The sequence below is a fragment of the Lycium ferocissimum genome, chromosome 5 (genome assembly GCF_029784015.1).
Source record: "Lycium ferocissimum isolate CSIRO_LF1 chromosome 5, AGI_CSIRO_Lferr_CH_V1, whole genome shotgun sequence".
Lineage (NCBI taxonomy): Eukaryota > Viridiplantae > Streptophyta > Magnoliopsida > Solanales > Solanaceae > Lycium > Lycium ferocissimum.
Window position 1 is genome coordinate 3,071,932 of NC_081346.1, and position 27,355 is coordinate 3,099,286.

General features: G+C 33.8%; 2 protein-coding genes, 2 long non-coding RNA genes and 1 other non-coding gene across 6 annotated transcripts; all 5 read right to left on the reverse strand.

Annotated features, from left to right (window-relative positions):
* Window positions 1–2,843: 2,843 nt before the first annotated feature.
* On the reverse strand, window positions 2,844–4,398 carry LOC132058082 (uncharacterized). The gene is made up of 2 exons (XR_009415179.1): window positions 3,777–4,398; window positions 2,844–3,037 (listed from the first exon to the last, which is right to left on the reverse strand). It is a non-coding gene; the product is annotated as an uncharacterized LOC132058082 (long non-coding RNA).
* A 1,630-nt stretch (window positions 4,399–6,028) lies between these two features.
* Window positions 6,029–8,285, reverse strand: LOC132058083 (uncharacterized). Its single transcript, XR_009415180.1, has 2 exons — window positions 7,945–8,285; window positions 6,029–6,423 (listed from the first exon to the last, which is right to left on the reverse strand). It is a non-coding gene; the product is annotated as an uncharacterized LOC132058083 (long non-coding RNA).
* Window positions 8,286–8,900: 615 nt separating this feature from the next.
* Window positions 8,901–10,614, reverse strand: LOC132055450 (protein CDI-like). Its single transcript, XM_059447281.1, has 2 exons — window positions 10,454–10,614; window positions 8,901–10,080 (listed from the first exon to the last, which is right to left on the reverse strand). Exon 2 carries the CDS (start codon window positions 10,071–10,073, stop codon window positions 9,264–9,266), a length of 810 nt encoding a protein of 269 aa, XP_059303264.1. The 5' UTR covers window positions 10,074–10,080; window positions 10,454–10,614; the 3' UTR covers window positions 8,901–9,263.
* Window positions 10,615–14,417: 3,803 nt separating this feature from the next.
* LOC132055451 (auxin-responsive protein IAA1-like) lies at window positions 14,418–15,888 on the reverse strand. Of its 2 annotated transcripts, none has more exons than XM_059447282.1 (5): window positions 15,569–15,888; window positions 15,274–15,458; window positions 15,076–15,187; window positions 14,846–14,965; window positions 14,418–14,811 (listed from the first exon to the last, which is right to left on the reverse strand). In XM_059447282.1, exons 1-4 carry the CDS (start codon window positions 15,799–15,801, stop codon window positions 14,851–14,853), a joined length of 645 nt encoding a protein of 214 aa, XP_059303265.1. In that variant the 5' UTR covers window positions 15,802–15,888; the 3' UTR covers window positions 14,418–14,811; window positions 14,846–14,850. The 2 variants fall into 2 exon arrangements, with proteins under 2 accessions (XP_059303265.1, XP_059303266.1); XM_059447283.1 differs by having other exon boundaries at window positions 14,418–14,766; window positions 14,904–14,965; window positions 15,569–15,887.
* Window positions 15,889–21,933: 6,045 nt separating this feature from the next.
* TRNAT-UGU (transfer RNA threonine (anticodon UGU)) lies at window positions 21,934–22,005 on the reverse strand. Its single transcript has one exon. It is a non-coding gene; the product is annotated as a tRNA-Thr (tRNA).
* Window positions 22,006–27,355: the final 5,350 nt, after the last annotated feature.

Consider the following 27,355-nt stretch of genomic DNA (forward strand, 5'->3'; position numbering starts at 1 on the left):
GAGAAGACGACTTCCCTCACTTATGAGCAGAAGTCATTTTTCTTTTTTGTTGATAAGGTAATTATTTTATTAGACAAGGTACCAAGAAGGTACTTAACAGTACCAATAAAACCAGAAAGCCTCTGAAAGAGCTATGGATTACATATTTCCCCACAAATCCGAAAGGTCCATATATTGATCCATACTTTCTAATAAACTCCTCTTACACCAGAAAAACAGATTGTGTAAATAGGTGTTCTTAACTCTAGAATGTGATTCTTCCTGTTCTCAAAAACAAGCTCTATTTCTTTCTCTCCACATAGTCCAAAAAATTCATATTATGGATGGTCCTCCAAAACTGCTCTGACCCTTTGTTATCTTCTGTCCTAGCCAGCTCTCCGGAAGTGCAACTTTGACAGGTGCTTTGGTTTTCCATAACATTTTCGGAGGCCGATTTAGCTCATAGCAATCGGATTGTTCCATAGCAGAAGTCATTTTTCTTGCAATTGTTTTAACTTCTGACTTCATATTACTTGCCTAACTAAAACTTTAGTACTAAAAATTTCATCGAAATACTCATTGGATTTGCTAATATTATTATTAATTAACATGTTTTTTTCGAAATAATTTTTCACTCGCCAGCCAAATACCATAAAATATTTCAGGATGACAAAAAAAAAAAAAAAAAAAGTTCAATAGAATATGACTTTCGTCCTACCAAACACACTACTCTATACTTCTCATGCTGGAGTAGTCAATTTGATGGTTTACAATGGGTGAGGCATAAGTATGACATGGTGTGTGGGAGAGTATTTTATTACAATTATAATGTGGGCCCCACCACTTTATGCTCGTCCTTTCTTCTTCCACGTTCTTGTCTTCCTCTTGAGTCATTTCCCTCCCCTCTTTCCTCTTTTTTCTCATTTTCGGTTTTTTCATCAATTTTAAAACCAATTATATTATACCCAGATCAAATTTTTTAAGATATTCTTCCGTTTTTATTATTCAGCTTTTCAATTTTTTCTTAAAAAATCAGTTAAACTCCGTACAAGTTTAAAGGAAAATAATTGGCACTCCAAATAAAAATTTTAATGTAAAAAACTGATAATCAAAAATGAACGTAGGATATTTTTAAAAGTAAAAATACCTTAGGAAATTTATTGGAATTCTTTTTTTCCTTTTTTTCTTTTGGTATATATTATTCAAAGTTGCTACATTCTGTACCCGAGAAATTCAAAGTTCTAAGTGTCCAAAGTAGACCCTAAATTTAGTGGTGTGCAAAAATCGGTTTAACCGATAAATTGAATAGAGAAAAAAACGTTATTGGTCTAGATCTATTTGGTTAATGATCTTTTAATTTTTATCGGACTACTAGCTCGATTTCAATTTTTAAGTTCTATTAACGGTTAAACTAATAACCCAATGAGGACAATGAGGACATAGGCCAAAACACGTTGTTGGTTGAGTTTACCTTAAATACGTGCATTAAGATATGAAGGCTTCTTATTTCACAACAACGAAAGAACTTTTTCACTCTTTCATATACTAGGGGATTTCACGGTCCTTGAATAGTTCTTTCAAAACAAGAGATTGATTGAATTGTCTTATTAGGACAATTTAGGGTTCATATGCTTAGTCAGAAGGAATAATCCAATGGAGTTCATGGATTTACCTAGGTCAGTTTATGGGTCACACAGCAACATAAAAAAGGTCGTCCACGACCTCAAGATTTTAAAAGAAAGCAAAGAAAGCCCTTTACAAAGGATACAGAGATATCTGGACAAAAAAGAAGTAGAGAAAAGGGTTAAACCAATTTTCTTCGAACACAATTGATTTGGCCTCCTACATCTTTCACAGAGAAAATATCACTAAAACATACTTATTAAAGGTAATTTTAGTAAGATCTTATGTCCTTATTGGGTTATCGGTTTAACTGTTAATAGAACTTAAAATTTAAAATCGAGCTGGTAGTCCATAAAACTTAAAAAATCATTAACCAAATAGATTGCTAAACCAATTACTTTTTTTTTTTGGTTAAACCAAATTTTACACACCGCTAAATTCAGGGTCTACTTTGATGACACTAGTACTTTAAATTTCTCAGGTACAGAATGTAGTAACTTTGAATAATATATACCAAAAGAAAAAGGAAAAAAAGAATTCCAATAAATTTCCTAAGGTGTTTTTACTTTTATAAAAATATCCTACATTCATTTTTGGTTATCAATTCTACTACATGAAAAGCACTAACTTTGATCTGCTTATAATAGAATTGGTTTAGACTTTGATGAAAAAACAAAAAATGAGAAAATACTCCCTCACACACCATGTCATACTTACACCTCATCTATTGTAAAAATTTTCGTTCCGTTTCTATTTTAGCCCCCTTTTCAAAGAAGAACTTCCTTGAACAATAGCAAGTAACTTCTTATCATATTATATTAAGTAAAAAATTCCATTTAGACATTTCGTTTTCCTATTCCACTATTTTAGCGCCACCTCATTGCACATCCAACTCAAAAGCCCCAATTTTTAATGGTCAAAACTCAACGAATTTACAAATTAGTGAATTTACAATTAAAATGAGTTGGCACAATTTAATTGAGTTGGTATAATTTAAATGAGTCTTATCATATTATATTAAATTTAATGAAGTTATAATGTTCACAACTTTGTCGATGATATTAAATTTAATGAAGTTATAATGTTCACAACTATGATTTACCTCACAAAGCGCTGATTATGTTAAATTTTTTAGAGTGAAGAGAAACAAAAAATCATGGAAGCAACTTGCCAGGCCAATGGCATTCATTACATAACAAGTTTATTCAACTTCACAGTTTTGAATATACAGAGGGAGGAGGTAACAATAAAGAAGTGGCAAAAATATAGAGCCAAAACAGGAGAACATATTCCACTTTTAGCTTATGTTGCTAACATAATAAGATAGGGTTGCCATGGCTAGGACTAGGAGGGTCATCAACAGCAGCAGCAGAGCATGTCCAAACAGCACTCACAGGTCTCGTAGCAACAGAAACAGCAACACATTGCGAACAAACTGCATTCATTCAGTGAAATAAATCTTAGTAGACATACTAAGTTGAGGCTTAAAAAAAACAACACGCCTCAATCCCTAAGTTAGAGTCGGTTATAGCAATCTTCACTAATTTATGTCGCTCCATTTAAGCTTATGGGAGTCCATTTTTACAACATTAGAAAAGTGATGGAAAATTTAAGCTCCTAGACCAATTTGTCAGTTTCTTATTATTCCAACTTTAAATCCCATATACATGTGGATTCTTCTGTTTTTTCTTCCAGAAAGTTATACCGCCTTACGTGCTTAATACTAGTACATATTTCCCTTTTGTAGTGGATATAAATCAACGTGTAGACTATATCAACATATTGGAAATTGTTAAAGAATGGATTTTCAATATATTTAGTTGGATACCAAGGAATAATCATGCCATCAAAGAGGGAAAAAATAACATAATCCAAAAAAAAAAAAAAACCCTTCTGTAGGATCAAAGTAAGATAAGGTCGAAAGACACCTTCTAAGAGCTAATTAAATAAAGATGATTTAGAAGTCTAGCCAAAGCAAGAAAGAGAAGTAACAAAACTAAAAAGGCACAGACTACTAAAAAACTTTGTACTATTATTTGATTTTTAATCTTGAAATGCAAACTTAACTCCCTAATAAACAAAAGGAATAAGCAGATTAGGAAACACTTTTAACCCACTCCCTTCCCCTCCCCCCAAAAAAAAAATGTGAAAAAGCTAAGAAAAAGGTTACAAACCAAGCATAAAGGCATCCTTTTTCCTCGTGTCGGCGTTTCACATGATCGATATAAGATACCTCCTCATAAGATACCTGTTGAACTTGGGGTGCATCCATTTTTCTACTTGTTCTAGCCTTGCACCTAAAGGAAGTGCTAATTTTATAACAATACTCCAATAAAGTTTTCAGAGAGCTTTTGGTTTATAGCTTTGACAAATAACCACTTTCTCCTTGTGTGGTAATATGAGCTTACTTTGCATAAGACAACTCAAAAGTCTTTGTAGCTTAAGGAACGTAATTTCTTTCTTTTAATTTTAATTAATATATCCTTATCAAATACCTGGCAGTAGCTAGAAAATGGGATTTTGTCATTTTCATTGTATTATGTTCAACAAAGATATTTTCAAGAATTAAAACTACTTGTCCTCTCATAATTGGCCAATGTAGATCATTTTCTCACTTCTAGTATACGTTTTTATGGTTTCTACTTACTCATAAATCACGAGTGAGGCTTAATAATTTACCCTCAATATTGACAAAAACTAGTTTTGGACAAATAGTACTTCATCTTTCATCCTCAAGGGAAGGGCAGGGCGGAGCTAAAGGGTATATTTGGACCTTTAGGTTATAGCATCAGGTATTTTTTTTGTTTCGGATTTTATAAGGGAGTACAAACTTAAATAGTGGAGAGGTAAATTTGGCCCCTTTTTTTTTTTTCATTAAAAATGTGGTGTGAGGTTACTATACACTGAAACTAAAAGATTTGGATAAGCCTCTTATGATCGTAAAGATTGGTCAAGTCCCAATTGGAGGGTAGAAAAAAGTGAAACGTGTGACATTAGTTGTTTCCACAAAATCTAGAAAGGTCTATGCATGTTATCTCAAATGACAGAGATGTGAGGGATTAGGTGGGAGGAAAGCCAAAGAATTTTTGTACGTAAAATCATGTTAAAAATTAGAGTTCGGAGCCTAAAGGGCATGAATTTGCCCCTGAAAAATTAAAGGGGGTTGTTCTTTCTACTATAAATCAAAAGGGATTTATCGTGGAGCGCCCTATGTTATGCCAAAAAAAAAATTACTTTATCAGATTTTGAAATTAAGAAGAAAAAAAAATTATAAGTAAAACGTAGATCAGTCCACATTTTACAAAAATTATATATTGTAAAACGTGGAATGGAAAGGTAATGACTTTATGTCCCTTATCTTCCCAAGTAAAAACAAAAGAACAAAATAAAGACACAGTTTCGATTTATATTGTAGTTCCACTTTCTGTATAAATAAAGTTGATTGAAGATTGAATGAAAGAAGAAGAAAAAAGTCAAAATGAAAACAAGAAGTCTTAAAGGAAAAGGAAAATCAAGCAGAATCCAATTTCAAAAAAAATAAAAAAAAATCAGAGACGTAATCCCAATTTTTATATATAGATTAAATTAAGTTGATTAGCGAATGGGAGAATGCTGGCAAGCGATGACTATGATGCAACGTTATATTACTATCTGGGGCGGAAACTCTATGCAAGCCCAACACAAACGCTATGTTCTTCCTACTAATGTCTACCAACATGATAAAATTTATTTTAAAAAATTTATAATATTTTTGATGACGTGAAAACCTTGGCCGCTATCCTTCGGGCGGGCACAGGGTAAGTTAAGATGAAAAAGTTCTTTCTAATAGTGAAAACTTTCTATTCAAACATTCCGTATGTTTTTAATTAATTTACAATGCCAATAAAAGATGCTGGTTCTTATTTTGTCCAGGATATGGGACTGAAGAAGGAACATGATTGGTTTTACTAACCAACAAAATATGTCTTGGTCTATTTTCTTTGTTTAAAATACATAATGAACCACAAGATAGATTGCATTCTGGAATAGCCAAAGTTTAACAAAAATTATATTTTGCAAAACGTTGGCTTGTCTACGTTTTACAAAATATAATTTTTGTAAAATGTGGACTGGTCTACATTTTACTTATAATTTTATTTTATTTTTAATTTCGAAATCTAAGTAAAAAAAAAATGGTATAACGTAAGGTGCTCCACGATAAACCCCTTTTGGTTTATCATGGAAAGGGCAACCCCTTTTAGTTTTTTGGGGCAAATTCATGCCCTTTAGGCTCTGGGCTCTTAAAAATTACAGGTCTCTCCACAGCACTAATCATCATTTCAGCAAGACTACAACTTTTTTTTATAACCGAGAAATACACTAGAATCAACTGACAAAAGACTGGAATTAAATTGTGTCAATAAAGCGAAGTGGTCATGATGTCACTATAAGTACAAGATGAAATTTATTAAATTGTAACCTCATAGTAGTTTTGGAATAGCATATCTGATATCACTATGAGTACAATATGAAATTCATTTGGAAATTTCTCATCCAACTGGCAGAAGATTTCAGCAACAAGAAAAGTAGTGTAGCTAGAAGAACTTCAATGAGGGTACTGCCAAGTTCAATCATCCACATATAGAACAAATTGGCATTTAAAGTTGGGACCCTACCAGAAGGAATCAGCTAGAATACTTCATCAGAGTAGTTATAGTTGCAGGCTCCATCACAAGTTACTTTACATTAATGGACATTGCTTGATCTTCACAACTCATTATTCACGTTGAAACCTCAATTATTTGAGCAATCAATGATTCCCTTGTTCTCTGTTGCAGTTACCTGCAAAAACATGAAAAGTTACCCTAACTTCAGGTTCAACAAATACTATCCAATCAGGCTAATAAAGTTACAGCACCAACGCTTCTTTAACAAGCATCACAATCGTTGTGTGTGTATATATATATATATATATATACACACACACACACACATATACATATATATATATACGTCGGGCACACACACACGATAACGATAAAGTCGGTAATAGATATCACTTGTCCGAATACTCTTTGGTTGCTGTAGCGAAATATTTTTATAGAGAAGATATACTATAACATAACATGAAATATCAGTTCCAAAGAAAACTTGGCGTTATAGTGAAATGTTGTTGTAGAGCATGGATGTTATAGAGAGGTATGCCTGTATCATTTTTGGATTGTTGACATGTTATTGATTATGAGGAGTTTGAAACAGGTATAAATTATTGTTACAGGCTTTGTATATATTGACTTTTTTTGGAATCCTGACATGTCATTGCTTATGTGGGTTTTGAAACAGGTACAAGTTAGTACAACAGGTAACACCAACAAACACTTCAACTCATTGATTTGTGTTACAAATACAACAGTAATAATATGAGCGATCATACTCTTCAGTCTTAAAAGGAAGCAAATGAACTCAAGAATTGTGAATAAATTGACTCTTGAATTAGGAAATATGGATCATTGGGATTACAGTATTAGGCAGGCAGAACATTGAGGAGATATACAGGCCCCCATTATATGCTTGGGCTAATGCTTCCTTCCTGTTGTTTATCCCAATTTTCTTGGACAAAAACCAACCCTCAAGGACGAATAATTAGTTGGAAAATTGCAGGGCTATCAGCTAATACACCGGAACCTGTCTTTATAATCGGAAAAAAGTTGTTTACTCACTGATGTTCAATACACGGATCATATGGTGTCTAGCAAAAGCTGGAAAGGGTCCTCCTATTCTACTGGGGTCACTGGAATATGCTCTATGAGGTGAAGGATATCTCAGAGAAACAAGATCACTTTTTGTGTCCACTCAGGGAATCCACAAATCAGGTTGTACAAACATTATCAATCCCAATCCAATAATAATAAGGGACTGTTGATGAGTACCACAAGTGGACAAACTAGCTTCATACCCTTTATGGCACCAGCATACGTGTTCAGTTGAAAGAATTTGTGGTATGTGATACTCAATGAGCAAGTTCAAAGGCAGATATAGGTTTTATCAAGGGCAGCTTATTTAGTGCTCCAAATTAACTAGAAGTCTATCTATACACAAATACCTACTGATTCAGGCTTACCAAACTGATAATACTCAGAAGTTAATGTTTCTGCACAAACGTAACATTCTTCGCATTCAATGTAGTGTGTAATCAAACAATCTAAAGTGTAGGATTGCTAAGAGAATGAGGAAACTCCTAATGCAAAGGTAGACTATCTTCTTCTTCAAGTCCTCAACTATGAAAGTAAGCAAATGAACTGCAGGATTACGATAGATAGGTTGGAATTACGAAGTCAGAAACCTGGGGAAATGTAGGCTTACCACATGAAGCAGGTAGAATTCTGACGAGAAGACTGCCAACGATCCTATACAGCATGTGATGCTTCTGTAATCTGCAGTGTTAACCAATTTCACAGAGAAAAACCGCTGCCAGCAGAAACACAAGTTTGAAACGAAGGTCATTCACTCAGCACACCCGAATATAAGCGAAATGTCTAATACAAGCATATCTCCAGTAAGATGTTTATTTAAGCTATGTATGCACTCACATTAAGAAGCCATAAGAGTAGAAGCTCCTATCATATTTCTCTCCAAATAAGAATATTAGTTTAGATTCATTACCTAACTATCCCAATTTAGCGAAGTTATTGATCCAAAAAGAGAACCAATCAGTTTAACTGTGGACAAACGGAAAGTTGAAATTACAAAGAGAGTAAATGGTGTTGGCAAATAAATCTCAAATCAGATACAGAGAGGGTGATAAGGTGACAAATGAACAATCACCGTGTTTAGGAGAATACAAGATTAGATGGTACTATCATTTTTACAAGGCAAAAGAATTTGTAGGACAGGTAATTTGTCTGAAAAGAATAACCCCATTGGCAAATTGACATGAAGGCAACTGCTTCTCATTTAGCCACTACTCTAAAGCACAAACATGAACAGTCACAATTGTAAATTGATGCAGCACAAGCAAAATGAGCAATAATACGAACAGCCCACTTCTTCAAAGCGTTTTCTTGAGCAACATAAAAGAAAAAGATATTGTAACATCCTCTCAAAAGAAAATCCAAACCGGGAAAAAATGACAATAACACTGTCAAAATGATAGATAACTCAAACTAAGAAGAATTACTTTTTGCGCAATACCTTATGATAAGCTCAAAAAGCATCTTAAAATCACTCGAATGCTCAATATAGAATCAATGAAGAACAAAAACATCTTGCAGTAAGAGAGGGAAGAAGGGGCATTTCCTAAAACCAAATTACAGAAGCAATTAAAAGCAACAAAACCTTCCCCATGTAGAGAGGGGATTAAGGTTTCTTATATATAAAACCAAATGACGAATCAGGAATGGATATCAATAATAAATTCGTAGATCATCACACAATCTACTACCTTCTATACTAATAGACATCTATTACAATTACAATACAACTCTGGATGACTTAAATGTCTGCTTAACAAATGTGGCAATACAGAATAAAAATATTGGCTTGAATTAGGAAGAATCTCGAAGTGAGAACAATATAAAACGAATAATGTAGGAGATTACATTAATGGCATAACCTTCTAATCTCTGAACATAACACTTACAACAATTACCACCAGCCGGTTACCTTAAAATACACCCTGTGATTTACACCTTCTCCTTTGCCTTCTTGCAGTCCTCCAATTCCTTTAACCACAAATCACCAAATTCACAATCTTTCCAAGCCTCAAACCAAGGTCCACCAAGTGTATAATGAATCGCCTTAGGAAATGTAGCGTGATCACCCTCAACAACCTTATTATGCCCCACGAGGAAGTTCCACACGAATGGAACCTCCCCGATCTCCTCATCTTCCAACCACATAAATCGATGAAGAAACGCCCCAGACTCAGAATTCACCACCTCAGGTGTTAGTGACTTGTTTTTCGGATGCCCACAGTTATAAAGAACCATAGATGACCAATTCTTCCTGGGATAAACAGTTTGCACAGCACCATCCATTTTCGTTGTTTCTTTCGGTGTATAATCATGTTGTACACACATTAAAGCATATTTATCATCAACCATATCCATTAATTCTTTAATATCCCCTAAGTACAAGAAATCACAATCAACAAACATAGCCCAACCCTCATAATTTGCCAAATGGGGTGTCAAAAAACGAGAAAATGAAAACTCAGTACTTTCCAATTTCCCTCTTTCACGCCAGTAAAGGCCTGTTTGCCTTAACTCAGATTGCTTAATTGGTGTGATCTCAAGTGGGATTGATGATCTTTTCAAAAGGGAATAACGACAAACCTCATAAGCAATATCTTCTTTTGGATCATAACCTATGAAAATCTTGAATGGCTTCAAATTTGTGCCATTTGTTAAATGAACATTTCCATTGCTTAAAGGGGTCTCAGATTTCTTTACATCCACACCATTTGAATGCAAATCTTTAACCACAGACGACATTACAGTCCTGCAAATTGGAAAATCAATAAAATTTTAACTCCACGAAAACAACTTGTTTGAATCTTGAAAAATGTTGCATTTGGGCTGCAAATTGTTAAAGCAAGAAAATTTTAACTCCCCAGAAAACAACTTATTTGAATCTTGAAAAATGTTGCATTTTGGGCTGCAAATTGTTAAAGCAAGAAAATTTTAACTCCCCAGAAAACAGCTTATTTGAATATTGAAAAATGTTGCATTTTGGGCTGCAAATTGTTAAATCAAGAAAATTTTAACTCCCCAGAAAACAACTTATTTGAATCTTGAAAAATGTTGCATTTGGGTAACTAAAAAAAAAAGAATCTTGGAGCATAATTATGACTCAAAACAAGCTTGAAACATACCTTGTGAGAACGATGTTAGATCTGGTTTGGACTCAAAATGGAATTTTTTTTTCTTTTTTGTGGAAGAAAAAGAGTCAAAGATTTGTATATGAGGGAAGTAATAATTGTGAGGGATCCCGAGAAGGAGGGGAGAGTATTTATAGATAGCGGCTATTACAGTCGTATTTACTACCGACAAAAAAAATTCTATAAATAGAGGGATTTTTTTTGCTTAAACTGTGGTAGTTTTTACGTTTTATCTCTCACTAAACTCTTTGTATGACTATGGTGTTTGATAATATGCTCTAACCAATTTGACAATTTGGAGTGGATAGAATAATAGCCTTTGGTTTTTTTTTTTTTTTCTCTCTTTTTTCATTTTGTTGTGCTGTTATAATTGTTATGAAAGGAAAGAATATTTATAAAGGTTCTAATGTTTCTATGTTTGCTTTCAATGGTTTTTTAACTTTAAAAAATAACTATTAAGATTAAAGTTGCAAATAAAGAAAAAAAGAAAAGAGGAAAAAATTCTTTGGCCATTCAGCTAAAATGTAGTGTGTGGAAGACACAGGTTTTTAGCGTTTGCATTGCAGATGCAGAGTGTCGGCACGTGCTTGACAATGTTTTTGCCGTCTCTAAAACAAAGCTTTACACATTGTACTTCATTTTCTTCATTCTCCTCCTCCTGTTTCTATACTTCCTCTGGATCTGAAAAAGTTAATAGGAGTATATTATAAGACTTAATTCACATGGCATAGCTAAGACATAAAAGTTACAGTTTCATTATTTTATTAGCCAAATTCGTTTGGCCATCATTATTTTCAAATAATAGACTTCCCCCACTTTTTTTTGGGAATAGTTTTTTTGTAAAGGGGTCATGAAATAGAAATTACAAGGGGAATCAATCACACCACCAAGGTGAAAATTCAGGTACCCAACCAACTACACTACTAAAATTCCTCAAATAATGATAACATGTTGGAAAATTAGTTTAAACAATATTTCAAGTAAAATAACTTTTCTTTTCTTTCTAGTTAGGGCAATTTGCACGATTGTCCCTATCTTGGGGTGGTCTTTAGTTTTTGTCCCTCAAATCGCCGATCTTTAATTTTTGCCCTTCGACACTTTAAGTAATAAAAAAAGTGGCCGGAAATATCCTGACATTCTGGGTTCAAATCCAAGCAGAGTAAAAAAAAAAAAAGATAATTTCGCAAGGCAAGATTTTTATAGAAACTATGCTTATTCGGGCAAAGTTACATAGAAACTATGCCTATTCGAGCAAAGTTACATAAAAACTACGCCTTCTGGCATAGTTTTGTAGAAACTAAGTTATCCTACAGAAATTATGCCGGAAAAGGCGTAATTTCTACGTAACTTTGCCCGAATAGGCACAGTTTCTATGAAAATCTTGCTTTGCGTTTTTTTTTTTTTTTTACTCTGCTGGGTTAGAACCCAAAATCTCTAGTTTCATAAACCAACGAATAAGGTACTTTGAAGCACAAATTTTCATTAAATGAGAAGTAAGGATAAAAATTAAAGACCAGCGATTTAAGGAGCAAAAATTAAAGACCAGTTCATATGAAGTGCAATCCGCGGAAAAAGTTGTTCTAGTTACTATGAAGTAACTGCAAACAAAAAATCTCTCTTTTACTAAAATCTTTTAATGGTATCGTATTATGACGCTCTCCTTTTTAGCCTATCTTTCACTTTTAAAAGACTATCATCTCGAGTATTCACTTTGCTGGATAGCGGGTTTCTTAGCATTACAAATTTAGAATTTATACTTGATGAATTCAACCTTCAGATTCTTAGTAAGTCTTTTCAAACTAAAAGTTCAAAATGCATACCTTGGGGAAGAGTACACGTGATAATTCTTCTTCTTTTTCAACTTTTTATGTTTAAGTTTCAGCTCATGTAAGCACATACTCTAAAGATCTGGAGAGTTTGGATGGGCTATTTTTGGGGCAATTTGCAGGATTGGCCTTCGCTGGGGGTGGTCTTTTTTTAGCGCTCAAAATGGTGGTCTTTAAATTTTGTTTCAGGCAGAATTTGCATGGCAAAAATTCTACTTGTACCCATGATTTTTTTTTTTTTTTTAAGTGAGTTTGAATCCACAACCTCGGGGTATTAGGTGAAGGGCAAAATTTGAAGACGAGCAATTTGAAGGACAAAAATTAAAGACCCCCCCCCCCCCCAAATGAAGGCCAATCCGAGCAAAAAATAACTATTTTTGGCCCACCAGCTCCTTTCACTGTTCTAACTAGTAGCCTCAATGGGATTCTCTAACAGCTGAACTTCAAGGCCCAAACCCATATAGTAGCAAAACTCCATCTAAATGCAACCCAACAACGTAACACGTGTTCAAAGGTAAAATTACAAATAGTCGTGTTTCAATTTTTGTAATTAAAGAAATACACATTGCTATGAAGTTTCAAGTTCTATAAATGAAACTCTAACATGGAGTCCTGAAATTTCCAAGGCAATAGTTAGTTTCGAACACATGACGAAAAAGTGGCCAGTGTACACTATTGCTATCATGTTCAGGTACTTATTTTTCCTGAAACCTTACGACAAAGATATCCTACACCTACTTATAATTTGAATTGAACATAATGACCCTATTAACTACCAGTATTATTTTATAGATTTAAAGGGTGTTTGGATTGGCTTATTTTAAGGGCTTACTGACTTTTAAGCTCTTTTTTATTTTTTGTGGTGTTTGAGAAAGATAAAAAGTGCTTTGAGCACTTACTTTCATTTTAGGCAAAAAAAAAATATATATATATATATATAAAAATAAGTCAAAAACTATTAGTTAGGTATAAACTACTTATAAAAAGTCAATCCAAACACCCCTTAGTGTTTTATATTTTATTGATGTGAGAAATGATCAGATAACTTAAACAATATTGGTAATGCACCACAAAACTAAACCTCCTTCTTCATTATTGAACATTGGACATAAAGCTCGGACCATGCATGCTAATATTTGAGGGGGTGTGATTCATTTCTGTATATAAAAAACTACGTAGAGCAATGGACAAATCAATAGGAAAGGAGTTCTATTAATCGCAGCAGGAAGAAACTAATACCTTTTGGCGGGTTCCCGGAAAATTTGTCAACACCACTTTCTTTTCTTTTTCAAATTTAGCTTTACTTTCGTTAGCATAATTTAGTTAAGAAAAGGCAGAACACATTGATGACCCTTTAAATTTGCCAACACATTCCATTTAGACACTTAAACTACTGACATGTTTTTGTTGAACAGGCCTAAGAACTTTAATTATACACATCAACTTCAATTAAAACGGGTCTTAAGAACTTACGGCTTATTAAGGTCAATGCGTATAATAAAAAGAGTGACATATTTTATGTGGTTAATTGAAACAGGTCTAAGAACTTACGGCTTATTAAGGTCAATGGGTATAATAAAAAGGGTGACATAATTTATTTAGTTAATTTATCCACATAATGAGTGCTTCAAAACATGCACATAAACTTTCCAAAAATCTGAGTAAAAAGTAACTGATAGAAACATTTTATCATATGTTTAAATTGATTAGTTTTGAGTGTCTAAATGAGATGCAGTCACAAGTTTAAGCGGTTGTAATGTATTTTGCCTTGAGAAAATTGGATGTTTAAAAGAAAAGATCCAAGCTTTCTAAATAATGTCGAACAAAGATCATGCATCCCCATTAGAACCGTACTAGACGATCTCTCAACATACGATTGTTTGCCCCATTCATTTATTATCTAAATTGTCAGTGTCAACATTTATACGTGCGTTCCAAGTTCAAATGTTCTGTTCTTCTTTGTCAACACACTTGCAGTTGCAGGGAATGTTATTCAGAAAGATCTTAGCAACTATGACCTCCATTTCCAAGAAGTAATATCATAATCATCAATTGGATTTTAACATATGCACAAAAAAATTGATCAAAAGAAAATATCATTTCTCTGTCGCTCTCTTAGGTCGAAGATCTGTAATTCAACTTCATCATTTTAACACAAATCGTACCAGATTACAAATAGGTTAATTCTTCTACAATTGTGACAACAAAAACACGCGCGCAAATACAATAATAACAAAAATGGTCCTCTTCCCTCACACAGGAAGGTTCACAGTACAAAATTACACTTCTACGTAAATAATTGCCTAATATCTATTCATTATATTCCTTATCCTATTTTCCTAGAATTAAAGTAAGGCATAGGGGAATAGCCTTAATCCCCATTAGTATCTGTACATGCAGTTATATAATTTGGGTAATTAGGATGAGACGTAGGCTTCTTTATTTAACTTGTACTCGAGGATTTCACGGGTGTCCTTGGAGCTACACAAAAAAAATAACAAAAAAAGTTAGTACTACAGGTCTACAGCTAATCATAGTAACAAATTAATTAATGAAAGTGGCTAATCATAGTAACAAATTAATTAATGAAAGTGGAAGGCACTTAATAATTAGATTACCTAATCCAACAGCCTCCGAGCTCTTCATCAACCGGATTCTCTTACACGTATCAACAAACATTCTGGATAGAAAGAAAAAGAAAAAGAAAAAAAAAGAGAAAAAGGATTAGCAAAATTAAAAATCTATTTCCATGAGAAACTACAGACAAATTAAAATTTAATTAAAACATACTTCCAAGGAACATCTCCAACAAGCATCCAGTCCCCATCTTTATCTTCATAAGTTGGTACATATTCTACACCATTTGTAAGGTCCATAAGCTTGCTCTCACTTTGAAAATTACCTGATTGACAAAAAGCATACTCATATAAGAATAAAGGACCGAAAACTTTGAGACATGAATTGTGATCATCGTGTTTGCATACTTACAGATAGTTAAGCAATTAGTAAACAATTTTTGCAGAGCATTTAACAGTTTCAGGTAACTGTCGTACATCTCCAGATCTACTTTTCTCAAGTAAGGAGCTCCATCAACTGCCACCTTCACGTACTTGCACTTTTCTATAACGTTCTTCCTGGATGATCTTACAGGCGGCCATCCCACTACTTGTGTCCTGAATTATCATAATTCACAATTAAATTTTCATTAAAATCTAGTGCACGGCTTTAATCTGGTGCAAAATTTCAGGTAAGGTGAAACTAACAAGTGAGTTTGAAGACTTACTTTGCAAGAGGGTTGGCTCTTCCAGTAGAGATTTCAGTTTTTGAGTGATCATTTTTGCAGTTATTAGAACTTCCTAGGCTTAATTCTGTAACTTCGGAGATTTTACGTTTTGTGCCGGAGATTTGCTTTCTTGATTCGCCGGGTAAACCGAGGGTGAGTTCAGTTTCATAATTGAGGCCGGAGTTATCTGTTTCCGGCAAGTGGTTCGTTGATTTAGCTCTTTCCGATGACATTTTTTTTTTTAATTTGGTTTCAACTTTGGTAGGCCACAAATTCTTTTAGATTGTTTGGTGAAATTGATGTCTTTCGGTTATTGAAAAATGAGGTTTGGCTACTATATAAAGCACGGGTACGTGGACGGAGGCTTTCATGTTGGCCATTCTCTTAGCCACGCGTGTCAATAAATGAGCGGTTATGATTTGTCCACGTTATAGGGAGTGAGTGATGGAAATTGGAAAGGCGTGCATGACTTATTTTGTTTATTTCTATGGGCCCTTGTGGTCGGCTCTCAATTGTTACACAGTAGAAAATTGACACCTTATAACTCTAGTAATAGCAATATAGAAATTGTACATAGGACCCTCACTAGAGATAATTAGATACGTATTAAACATGAAGTTTAGCAATAGTAGAAACTGTACATAAACCCCTCAATATTAGATAATTCGATTACGTATTAGACATGAAGTTTCAATATTTTTTTGTTGGTAAATAAACTATTTTATTTTATTACCAAAGTGAACGTTGAAGTACATAGTTCTTAAAAAAAAAAAAACTGAGCGTTGGACAGTTGCCCTAGCACATCAGGGTACTACTACAACTACTTAACCAAGCCTTACAAATCACAAAGCAAACTGTAGCATCATCTTCATCCAGTCCTAAGTTCTAAGGTTGCTGCCTAGGTGGGGCAGAAATAGTGACTTTCCAGCCATCTAGCCATCCCTGCATGAGCATTTCCCTTCATATGTACCTCTTGTATGATCGACATAACAATCCTCCCAACAGGTTGTTGCTTTAGTTGAAATACCCTCGTATTTCTTTCTCTCCAAACATGATAAATTGTCGTTGCTAGGGAAACTCTGTATACTTCATCTTGACCACTCCTCCCCTTCGCATGTGTACAGGCCCATGCTAACTCAGTTTCCCAGTTTCGAGGTGATCTTTGCACACCTTGCCATTGCAATACGTTGAGCCACTCTTGAGCAGAGACAGTGCAAGCAAACAACATATGAGAATGACTCTCATCAGCAACACCACACAAAGGACATACAACATCCACCCCCCTTCCCATTTGGCAAGCCTATCTTTGGTTTACAAATGTCCAGGCGCAGCAAATCTGAGCATGAAAATCCATCGAGGGGACCCTAAATTATTGCACACCAATCGTCGCCATGCCACCTTCTGGAACTCACATCTAATCTTAATATAGAACTTCTTAAGTGAGAACTAATTCAGGTTACATATCTCTGTCATATTGCTTCCAGCTTCCACCACATACTTTGATGCTTTTAGGATTCTTTGTACAATCTAAGATGCTTGTTTGGGAATATCAACCAACAAATTCCTCTTTGTGCCATAGTAACAATGGATCCACTTCACCCAAAGTTTGTCTTTCTTCTGGCATATATTCCAAAGTAACTTGATAATAGCTGCTTTGTTCCAAGCAGTGATATCCAATATATTCAGTCCTCCAGCAGCCTCAAGTTGACAAATTTTATCCCATGCCAAAAGTGCTTTCTTAGATAGCTCAGTCCCACCAGTCCATAAAAATGTTCTGCAAGCAGCTTCAATTAACTTCACCACTTTCTTTGGTAGCATAAAAAATTGTGCCCAAAAAACTTGAATGGAGAACAAGACAAATTTAATCAACTGTGCCTTGCCTGCATATGAGATAAATTTTGAAGTCCAGGACTTTATCCTCCCAAGGATCTTCTCAATAATAGGTTGGCATTGGACAGTGGACACCCTTTTTGTGCTTAATGGAACACCCAAGTATCTTATGGGCAGTTCACTTTTTGCAAATCCCAGGACATCCAATATCTCTTGTTGAACTTCAGTTGAGACCCCTCCATAGTACACAGAGCTCTTGGCTTGATTTGCAATGAGTCCAGAAGCTTTAGAAAAGCATTGGAATTGGGCAAACAAATATTGAACAAATCCAACATCTCCTCTACAGAATAAGAGCAGGCCATCTGCAAATCCAAGCTGGATAAGTTTAAGCTTTTCACATATTGGATAAAAGTTGAAATCTGGATTTTCCCCCAGTTTCTGCACGAGTCTACTCAAATACTCCACGGACAAAACAAATAGAAATAGAGAAAGGGGGTCACCTTGTCTCAAGCCTTTCTTAGCTGCAAAGGGTGGTCAGGGCTTGCCATTGATAATGATGGAATAAGAAACTGTCCTCACACATGTCATAATCCATCTCACAAATATAGCAGGAAAATTGAGGCTAGTCAGGATTTGTTCTAAGAATGGCCATTCCATCGAGTCGTAAGCTTTCTGCATGTCTATCTTGAGCATGCATGTAGGAGATACTCCCTTCCTGCTATAGCCCTTTACCAGTTCATGGCTTAATAATATGTTGTCGGTTATGACTCTACCAGGTACAAATGCAGCCTGGCGTGCTGGCCATAGTCAACCACAACTTGGAGCCTGGACCTTAGATATTAATTTGTATAGCATTGAGCACCAGGATATTGGCCTGAATTCCTTAATAGAAGAAGGATTTTGTACTTTTGGCACCATTCTATCAGTGATGCAATTAATGGCACTATACGTCCATGAAGATTGAAAAAACTGAAGCACAGCCTCTGAAATCTCTTCCCCAACAATGGATCAAGTTTTCTTGAAAAAGCAAGCATTGAATCCAGCACACCCAGGAGCCTTAAAACCATCAATATCCTTCAGACCCAAAAGAATCTCCTCTCTTGTGACTGGGGCAATCAAATGGAGTTGTTGTTGTCTGTTCAGGATGGGCCCCGCATTCATAATGGCAGGATCAACTGCTGGCAATTGTTCAGCACAAGTACCAAGTAATTTCTTGTAAAAACCAGTGGCTTCCTCCTCAACTCCTTCTAGTGTTTGTTCAATGTTATGCATATCTATCAATAGACAAATGTAGTGCGAGTTCTCTAGGTTCAATCAAAGTTATCGTGTCTAAAAATTTTAACAGTATACGTATGTTTAAAAATGAGTTTGAGTTATGTACATACTATGAATTCATCTCCGTCTACATTAATATAGATTAGATAGGCGTTATCTGCAAAATTCTAGAATAACAAAATCTACTTTAATGTTTTTACATTAATTCTAAATTCTAATCCAATTCCGAGCTAGTATGTTATGTCACGATTCATAATACTGGGAATCTGAATTTATTGATTTGTTTAGTCAATAAAAAATAAAGCAAGGAGTTGCGTTGTAAGCTTTTTTGTGAATACTGAACAGAAGCTACGGAGACTAAATATATTAAAAGTTATTTAGGTAATTCGCCAATCCAACAGTTAAAAAAAAAAAAAAACTAACCAATGATCAAATGAAAAAATATTTTATGACCAGCTCCCGTAGTGTGACGGGCGGCGTGTATAAAGTTCGGGAACAAATTCTTCTTTATATGGCTGACTGGTAATTACCAGGGATTCCACCTTCATGCAAAATACAAACTAAAGGTGGATACGTGAGCTATTTGACACTCGTGGGATAGTGATTCGAGTTTGTAGCAGCTGTATCGGTCAAGGCATTTGATGACTTGACGTAATACTTATCTTCCTCTGACGTATCATTGACAGACGACGAGACATCTAAATTACTACTGCTATATACTTACTAACTAACTAAATAGATCTATTCATTCGTAAGGTAAAAATATGTGACCAAAATTAAGATTAAGGTTGATGATAAAGTGAAATTTTGGTTGCAAAGTACATATCATGTATTTGTATGCTCCCTCCATTCCAATATAAATAAATTTATGATATTTTTTTATGATTCAATACGAATGAACTTTTTAAAGTTCATAAACGTATTATTTTCTTCGTCTCAATTTATGTGATATAATTTAACTAAAATTTATAATCTAAAATAATTTATAATTTTTGTATGACGGTAAATCACTTCATTAAAATTAAAAAGAAAAAATTTTAACTTGAGAGAAAATTATTTAGCTACCCAAAGTGGACACTCGTGTGTAGAGGAAGAGAGATGGGGTCTAGATGCTGGGTTATTGGAGGGACAACTGAACCTTCAAGAAGGCATGTGCAGAGAAACTCAAATGTTGATTGGGTTTGTCCTTGAAACCCACCATGTGACTCTGTTGCTTTGTCGCCTTATGAGCCGTTTCATCAGGACCACCGGATTTATTACCGACACGTGGCATCTTTTACCCGTATCCCGCACCTGCACCTTTAGACTTAACCTTCACCCTCACAGTATAATCCCACGTCATTACCGGGATTTCCGGTGAAGTCCCCCCAATACACTTCTTTCATTGTCGTCGATTAATATCCTTTTTTTTTTCCCGCCAATTGCCCTTCATCCCGGTGGTCTTTAATTTTTACCCTCCAAATGAGGGTCTTCAAGTTTTTGCAAAATTATGCCTTGCAAATTTTTTAAAAATTTTTTGGTTGAGCGGGGATTTAAATTCGAAATTAAAAAATTTTTAGCGAAAGGTAAAAGTTAAAGACTCCCAATTTGAGGGACAAAAATTAAAGACCACTCCCAGCGAAGGACAATCCTGCAAATTGCCCGATTAATATCGTACTCTTCGTCCCATATTAATTATCCACATTACTAAAAATATCTAACTTAAAATACTTGTCCATTCCTCTCTCTGTTCACTTTTACTTATCTACTATTTCAAAAATAAATTTTCAATTTTACATGTTCACTTTTGCATATTAAGAGAAAAATAATTTGCTTTTCCTGTTTTACCCTTAAAGATTAATTATTCATTCGAAATCATTTTCCCAACTCCAATATAATTACACACCAATTAATATGGGTATTATAGTAAAATACATATTTTATTTATTAATTCTTAAATAGCGTGCAAAGTCAAAAGTAGACAAGTAAAAGTGAATGGAGAGAGTACTTTTTTTATTTTCACCTTAACATTTTTTCTTTTACAGTAACTATTATTGATTAGAATATAATTTATTGGAGAGAGATAAGGGTAAAGTTATAAAAGTACATTTTAATTAATGATTTTTTTAAAATATGTCTAAAGGAAAAATGGCAAGTAATATACGATGGAGGGAGTAATTAGAACTCCCTTCTTCAATATTATTTGTCCACATTAACAAAAAAATATATCTCTCAATTACTACTTATCAATTTACAACTCAAGATAGAACTAATTTAAAAAAAAATCATTTTCCTTTAATGTTAATAGTTTTGAAAAATAATCAATATTGATTAGAGTGATATTTATTGGAGAGCTATAAGGATAAGATTGTAAAAGTATGATTTTTATTTATTATTTCTTAAGGGGCGTGTAAAGAATAAAGGAGACAAGTAATATGAAATCGAAGGAGTAGTAGTAATACCCTTTTCTGTCCATAATAAGTGTTTTTTTTTTTTTTTTTTTTTTTTTTTTTTTTTTTTGCTTTGGTGCATCCTTAAGAAATATTAACTCTTAGAAAAGAATAGGTATTGTTAACTTATCCTTAACTAAATGGTGTATATCTAATATGGTGTTTTTTTTTTAATTTACTATATGAAAACTCACTTATCTAAATAGAAGTAAATTTGAGAGAAAATAACGAATACATTCTTGATTATGTGCAAAGAAAAAAAAAAATTATTTTGAACAAAAATAAAAGGCTAAATGAACACTTATTATAAACCGGTAGGAGTAATACTGTTTGTGTAGCGAATAAATGAATACTAAAATTAACCTAAATGCAGCTTTTAAAATTGATTTCAGTAAGTGGTCAAATATTATATAGTGAGATATTTCTATAACATTCCTCCTTTGTAATAATATTTCACTAAAATAATTAAGTTTATCTGAAACTAATTTTTCATGTTATGTTATATTATATGTTTTGTTTGACAAGTTTCATTATAGTAGCCAAAATATTATTCAAACAAGTAGGATTCGCCAATATGAATACTCACTATTATATTAAAGCTCCATCCATATCACCACCACACCACCACCACCAACAAGGTACCATTGTATTTTCACATAGATGGGGTTTGAGGATGGTAGGATGTCTGTGACATGCATCTTACCCCTACTTTGTGGGGTAGGGAGGTCTGCCTCAGATGCACTCGGCTAGAGAGAAAACACGCCCAAAAAAATAAATTAAATATTTAAATTAATAACACGATATTAAAAATAAAAGCTTAATTTGAGAAATTGCCCCCATGCAGGATCGAACTACAGACCTCCAGTTTACAAGACTGGCGCTCTACCACTGAGCTATAGGGGCTTAACGTGTGTGCTATGGTTTTGAGATCCAAAGAGAAATGGAGAAGGAGAGAGGAAAGGACCGTAAGAATTGAACCAACATGTGGTTGGTGGAAGTTTTCTACTGTTATCACTAAATTAAGTATTTGTTGAACGAGCTACATAGTAACAATTATTTAGGCGATGCATGCAATTTAATACTTGTAAAAAGTACTTTATGCTAATAATGTATATAACTTAAGCTCTTACAAGCTTAAAATTCAGCAACTGAACTATTTATTACGAAAAATTTAAGTATTAAACTCAATTCACTATTGAAGAGTCCTGACACAATGTATCTTTTCCACATAAAACAGTAGCAACCACTATGAAGCCATGATAAACTTTGAAATGGACTTTTCCATATAAAAAGTGATTTCAAAAGTAAATCCATTGGACAACTTTTTCACCAATACTAGAAAATTTTGCTTTGAATATACATGCATGTCAAGGCTGGGCACTTGTATAGTACTGTCCATAAGCATGTAATAGCACATGCGTCCACATGAAATGCATATCTCATTAAAGCGTGTCGTCATAATCATTAGCTTAATTTTGTTAAACATGATAAGTTATGCAGTCATCAAATAATTTTAGTGTCTTCACAATTAAGTGTATAATCAGATTTTAAAAAATTTATATGTAAACGTCGTGTTAGGTAAGGACATTGTGCATGGATAAGTGAATGTCGTGTTTCGACGTTTAAGGTTATTTTACCACTACAACAAAAGATGTTTTTAGCGGCAATAACTTAATGGCCGCTAATTATATTCTAGAATCAATTATTACCGGCAATACTAAACTTTACCCCTAACAATAAATGCCGCTAAAGGCTTTAGCTGCCTTGGATCTAATGATATTAACCAATTGCTGGTAAATGTTTTTGTAGCAATAACTATTGCCGTTAAGGAAAACATATTGCCACTAAAAGCCTCTTTTGGTGTAGTGTACTACAAGTAATTGAACGTAGCATGCTTTGAATTCGATATAGTACTATCCTTTTCTTGAAAGAAATCTATATATAATATAAAGCTAAGCATAGATAAGGTGATGTGGCACCTCTCTATGACCACCATTGCTATTTATCTTTTTTCTCCTTTTTTTGCTATTTTTCTCTTCTAATTTTGCTATAAAAAAAAAACTCTAATAATCATGGTTCTTTTCCTCTTTCCTAATTGAAGTCCATAATAATGTTATATATTAATTGTAGAGTACTCTTAATTGTAAGTCATTTGTGAAGAATCGATGGAAGTTTAAGGGTCAAGTTGTAACCCACGTTCTGTTGTCAATTTTTACCTTTTATTCTTATACTAGTGAATTTGCGCGATCATCAAAATAAAATTAAAATATAGCTAAATAATTATTATTAGGTTTTTTAATTACAATCATCAATCAATTTTTTTTTCCCCCTATTCTTCAATTGTAATATTACTGTTGTTCTAATTATATTTTTCAAGGTTGATATCAAATGGGAAAAACTTAGCTCAACAAATTCAATATCGTATAATTAACCCTCCTTAGATTTGATCATATTCTTATTACCTTGAAGTTTTTGAAATCTCTCTCTCTTTTTTTTTTTTTTTTTTTTTTTTTTGATTATTTTTCCTCTATTCTTATCTTTTTTCCTTACTACTTTCCATTAATAATTTTATTTATGAATTCTATCATTCTTTGTATTCATCCTAACATTATTTCTAAGCTCCCCTTTAACTACTCTCTTTTCCATTCATTTCTTTACCTTTGCTCATTCAATCTCATCAAAAAATTAGTAATTGTTGTTATCTCTCTTTAAAATAATCTAGTTAATTGGCCTTTTGTTTATTCAGTCCCTTCAAAAATTAGTATTTGTTGTTATCTGTCCTTAAAATAATCTAATTAATTGGCCTTTATCTTTCTTATTAATTTTATGGAAAATGCCAAAAAATCAATTTTACTCTTAATTATTTTTAAAAAATATATTTTTCATAATTATATGTTGCATAAACATCCAAAAAGTAAATAATTTTATTTATGATTGGTTATCTTCCTCTTCTATCTCCCATGTTTTGAAGTATATAAATATCACATGTCGATAAAGTGAAACAACAAACATACTCTAATATTTCTCGAAAATTATTGATAAGAACTTTTAGCATTGCTCTTTTCATCCAAATATTATACTCTTTTCATTTTAGAGGATCCACAATGTAACCATTTTCTTTAAGATGACATATATAATTTTTATGTAAGGTATAATTTAAATATTGTATTAGAAGTTATAGATCGTGTTACATGTTTTTCTTTTGCTTCTTTCCTTTTCTTTTTTATACCCTTCATAAACTATTATCCTTCCATAAGTAATGAAATAAATTCTCCTATTATCTTTTACTAATCTTATGAAACATCCTAAAAATTACATTTTATGTTGAATAATTCCTCTTACCATTGCTCATTTAGTAATATTCCTTGCCATGTTGTAAACCAAGAAAAAATATACCCCTTGTCATGTTCTGAACAAAGAAAAAGATATTCAATATCAGCACAAAAAGTTCGTTCCTCTATAAATATGATGAAATAAATAAATGGTGAATCAAGGTTAAGAGAAAAACAACACTTCCAGTAGAGAGAAACAAACAACTTTACTAAATTATTTTATCCTAGCACAATATTTCTGCATATTTCAGGTAGTATGCTCAAAGAATTTAGACCCAATTGATAGTAGTAATAATTTATGAAAGTCTGAAAAACTTGAGGACTTTTAAGTTTTAACTATTACAACAAAAAAATGAAAACTTAAAGACCGTCTCTTTACATATCAATAAACAACTTTCCTATGAATTAAACTTTATTCTAAAAATTAAAAACAATTTTTACATTCTCATGTTCTATCATTAGGCTTATTAAAAGTTGATCTACATGACTACGGAAGGATATATACATACTTTTTTAAGCAACATCTCGCATGCACATATATGTTGGACTTCTTTTTTCTACTTCAATTATGAAAACACCCTGCCTTAGAGACACAATATAACATAATCAAATTCTCCAAAAAAAACATAAGAACGAATATATTATCAACAAGTTTTATACAAGTGCCAAGAAGGTTCCATGAGGATTGGAGGTCAAACGAATCAAAAGAACGCATTTTCACGAAAGCGGGCAAAACATGGCCATATGCGGCCGCATATTGGCCGCAAACTTCCCAAAATGGAAGCCCTCACTACCCAGCCTCCTCCTTAAGGAGAGGAGGGGAGATGCGGCCGCATCTCCACCATGCGGCGCTGCATCTCCATCGCAAGACGGTGCGGGGTATGGAGTTGCCACCTTTTTAAATCCCAAACGACCCTAAGTTCATTTCTAACTCCCCCATTTATTTTTCCACCCCTCTAGACACTTCTAAGGAGTTCTTGAAGGTTCCATACCACTCCACACCCTTCCATAACCATCTAAAGAGAGAATCATCATTAACACCCCAAGGTAATCCAAGAAAAGTGATTGCTCTTGAGTTCTTTCAAAGTTGAAATGAACTTGATCTTGAAAGGAGTTGAGCTAGGCGAGGTTCCTTGACCATAAGGTATGTTTTCCATCTTATTTATATGGTTGGATGGATGTAGAGGTTTAGTGACCCCTTAGAAAGGAAAAGAATTAACGTGGAGAAGCCATGGATGTTGTAGTGAAGAAAATGACTATGGTGCAGCTTGAAAAGGGGATTTTGCTTGGAATTGATGTCAAATTGAATGTAATTACTTGAATATGATATTATGGATATTGATAGTGTGATTTGGGAGTTGTTTTATGATATGGTAAAAGTTAGTGAAATAGGGGAAATGTTGCCCAAATTCCGTTAGCCCCTTTAGTTGCTCTAAATTGAACTTAAGCGTATCTTCCACAATCTAACTTTAGTACGAATTCTCTTGAATGTAGAATTTGCGAGCTTGGAGGAAAACATTTAGTCGTTAAGGCGACATAAAGGTATGTAAGGCTACCCCTTTCTTTCAAAAGCATGAATCTTATGTTATAATTCCATACATATGCTATCCATATTATTCTTGTTCCTAGAAGTTCTAGAGAACCTTAACTCTCAAAACTCTTATTATATAAATTGAACTTACTATGAAATTCCTGACGGCATTCATGATAGTTGGCCTCATCTTATATTGTTATTTCCTCAAGCATGACAAGATAGTGATGATGTTTATGATGATGATTTCCATTCTAGGAAGGCTAAAGCTTAAAGTTCTCAATGTTTTCATGATATCATTGAGTTGTCATATGTTTACTAATCTTAATCATTATTGACGATCTCATCTTATGATTATTGTTCCTTCAAGGTGAGATATAGCTACGATAGTTGTTCCATAACATAGTCGGAGGTCACCGACCTTATGTCACTCTGATAAGTTATAGCTTTGATTGGGCTCTCATGCATGCTATATGTATATGTATGATTACACCGCGCCTAGTTGGCCGGGCAGATGCCACTAGTGGGCGGCGTGAGACGATTACCCCCGACACGGGAGGCCCGGACGCGAGCTAATGATGATTATGTATAAGTGTTTATGATGTTATGTATATGTAAATGTTAGCATGCATGATTCTCGCCTTACGAGGCAGTTTGATATACAGGTTATCTCTTTATCTCATGTCTCCTTGGTTCTTTATTATGTTACTATTCATGCTTTACATACTCAGTACATTATTCGTACTGACGTCCTTTCTTTTATGGACGCTGCGTTCATGCCCGCAGGTAGACAGGGAGACGGATCTGATCCCTAGGAGCCTTATCAACGGAGACTCAGGAGCACTCCACTACTTCAGAGTTGCGGTCTACTGGTATATCTCTTTGTGTATGTATATTTGGGCATGGCGGGGTCCTGTCCCGTCCTTATGCTTTTCAGTACTCCAGGTAGAGGCTCGTAAACATGTGTGGATAGTTGGAACTCATGATCTCATTGTTGCACATTTTGTATATCATTTTTGTAGCCTTGAGGGCTTGCATGTGTAAAGTAAGCGAAATGAAGTTGATGGTTATCGTAAAGATAAGTTTCATTTGAGAATTATATTCAGTTACGTAGTGTTAGTTGAGAGTTAGATGTATGGTCCACCGAGATAAAGGAGAAGGAGTATGTTAGATGGTGCTCCGTAGGCTAGTTCCGGGTACCCGTCATGGCCCTCGAGTTGGGTCGTGACATGTATATTGAATGATTGGGGGTTATGAACATGAAAAGTTTGGGGGTTATGGATACTATTAATATTAATTAAGAATATAATTTATGTAAAATGAATAGGTATGAGTTATGGAGATGACTTTCTAAAATGAAATAATTGAGAAAAATTAGAGAAAAGGTCAA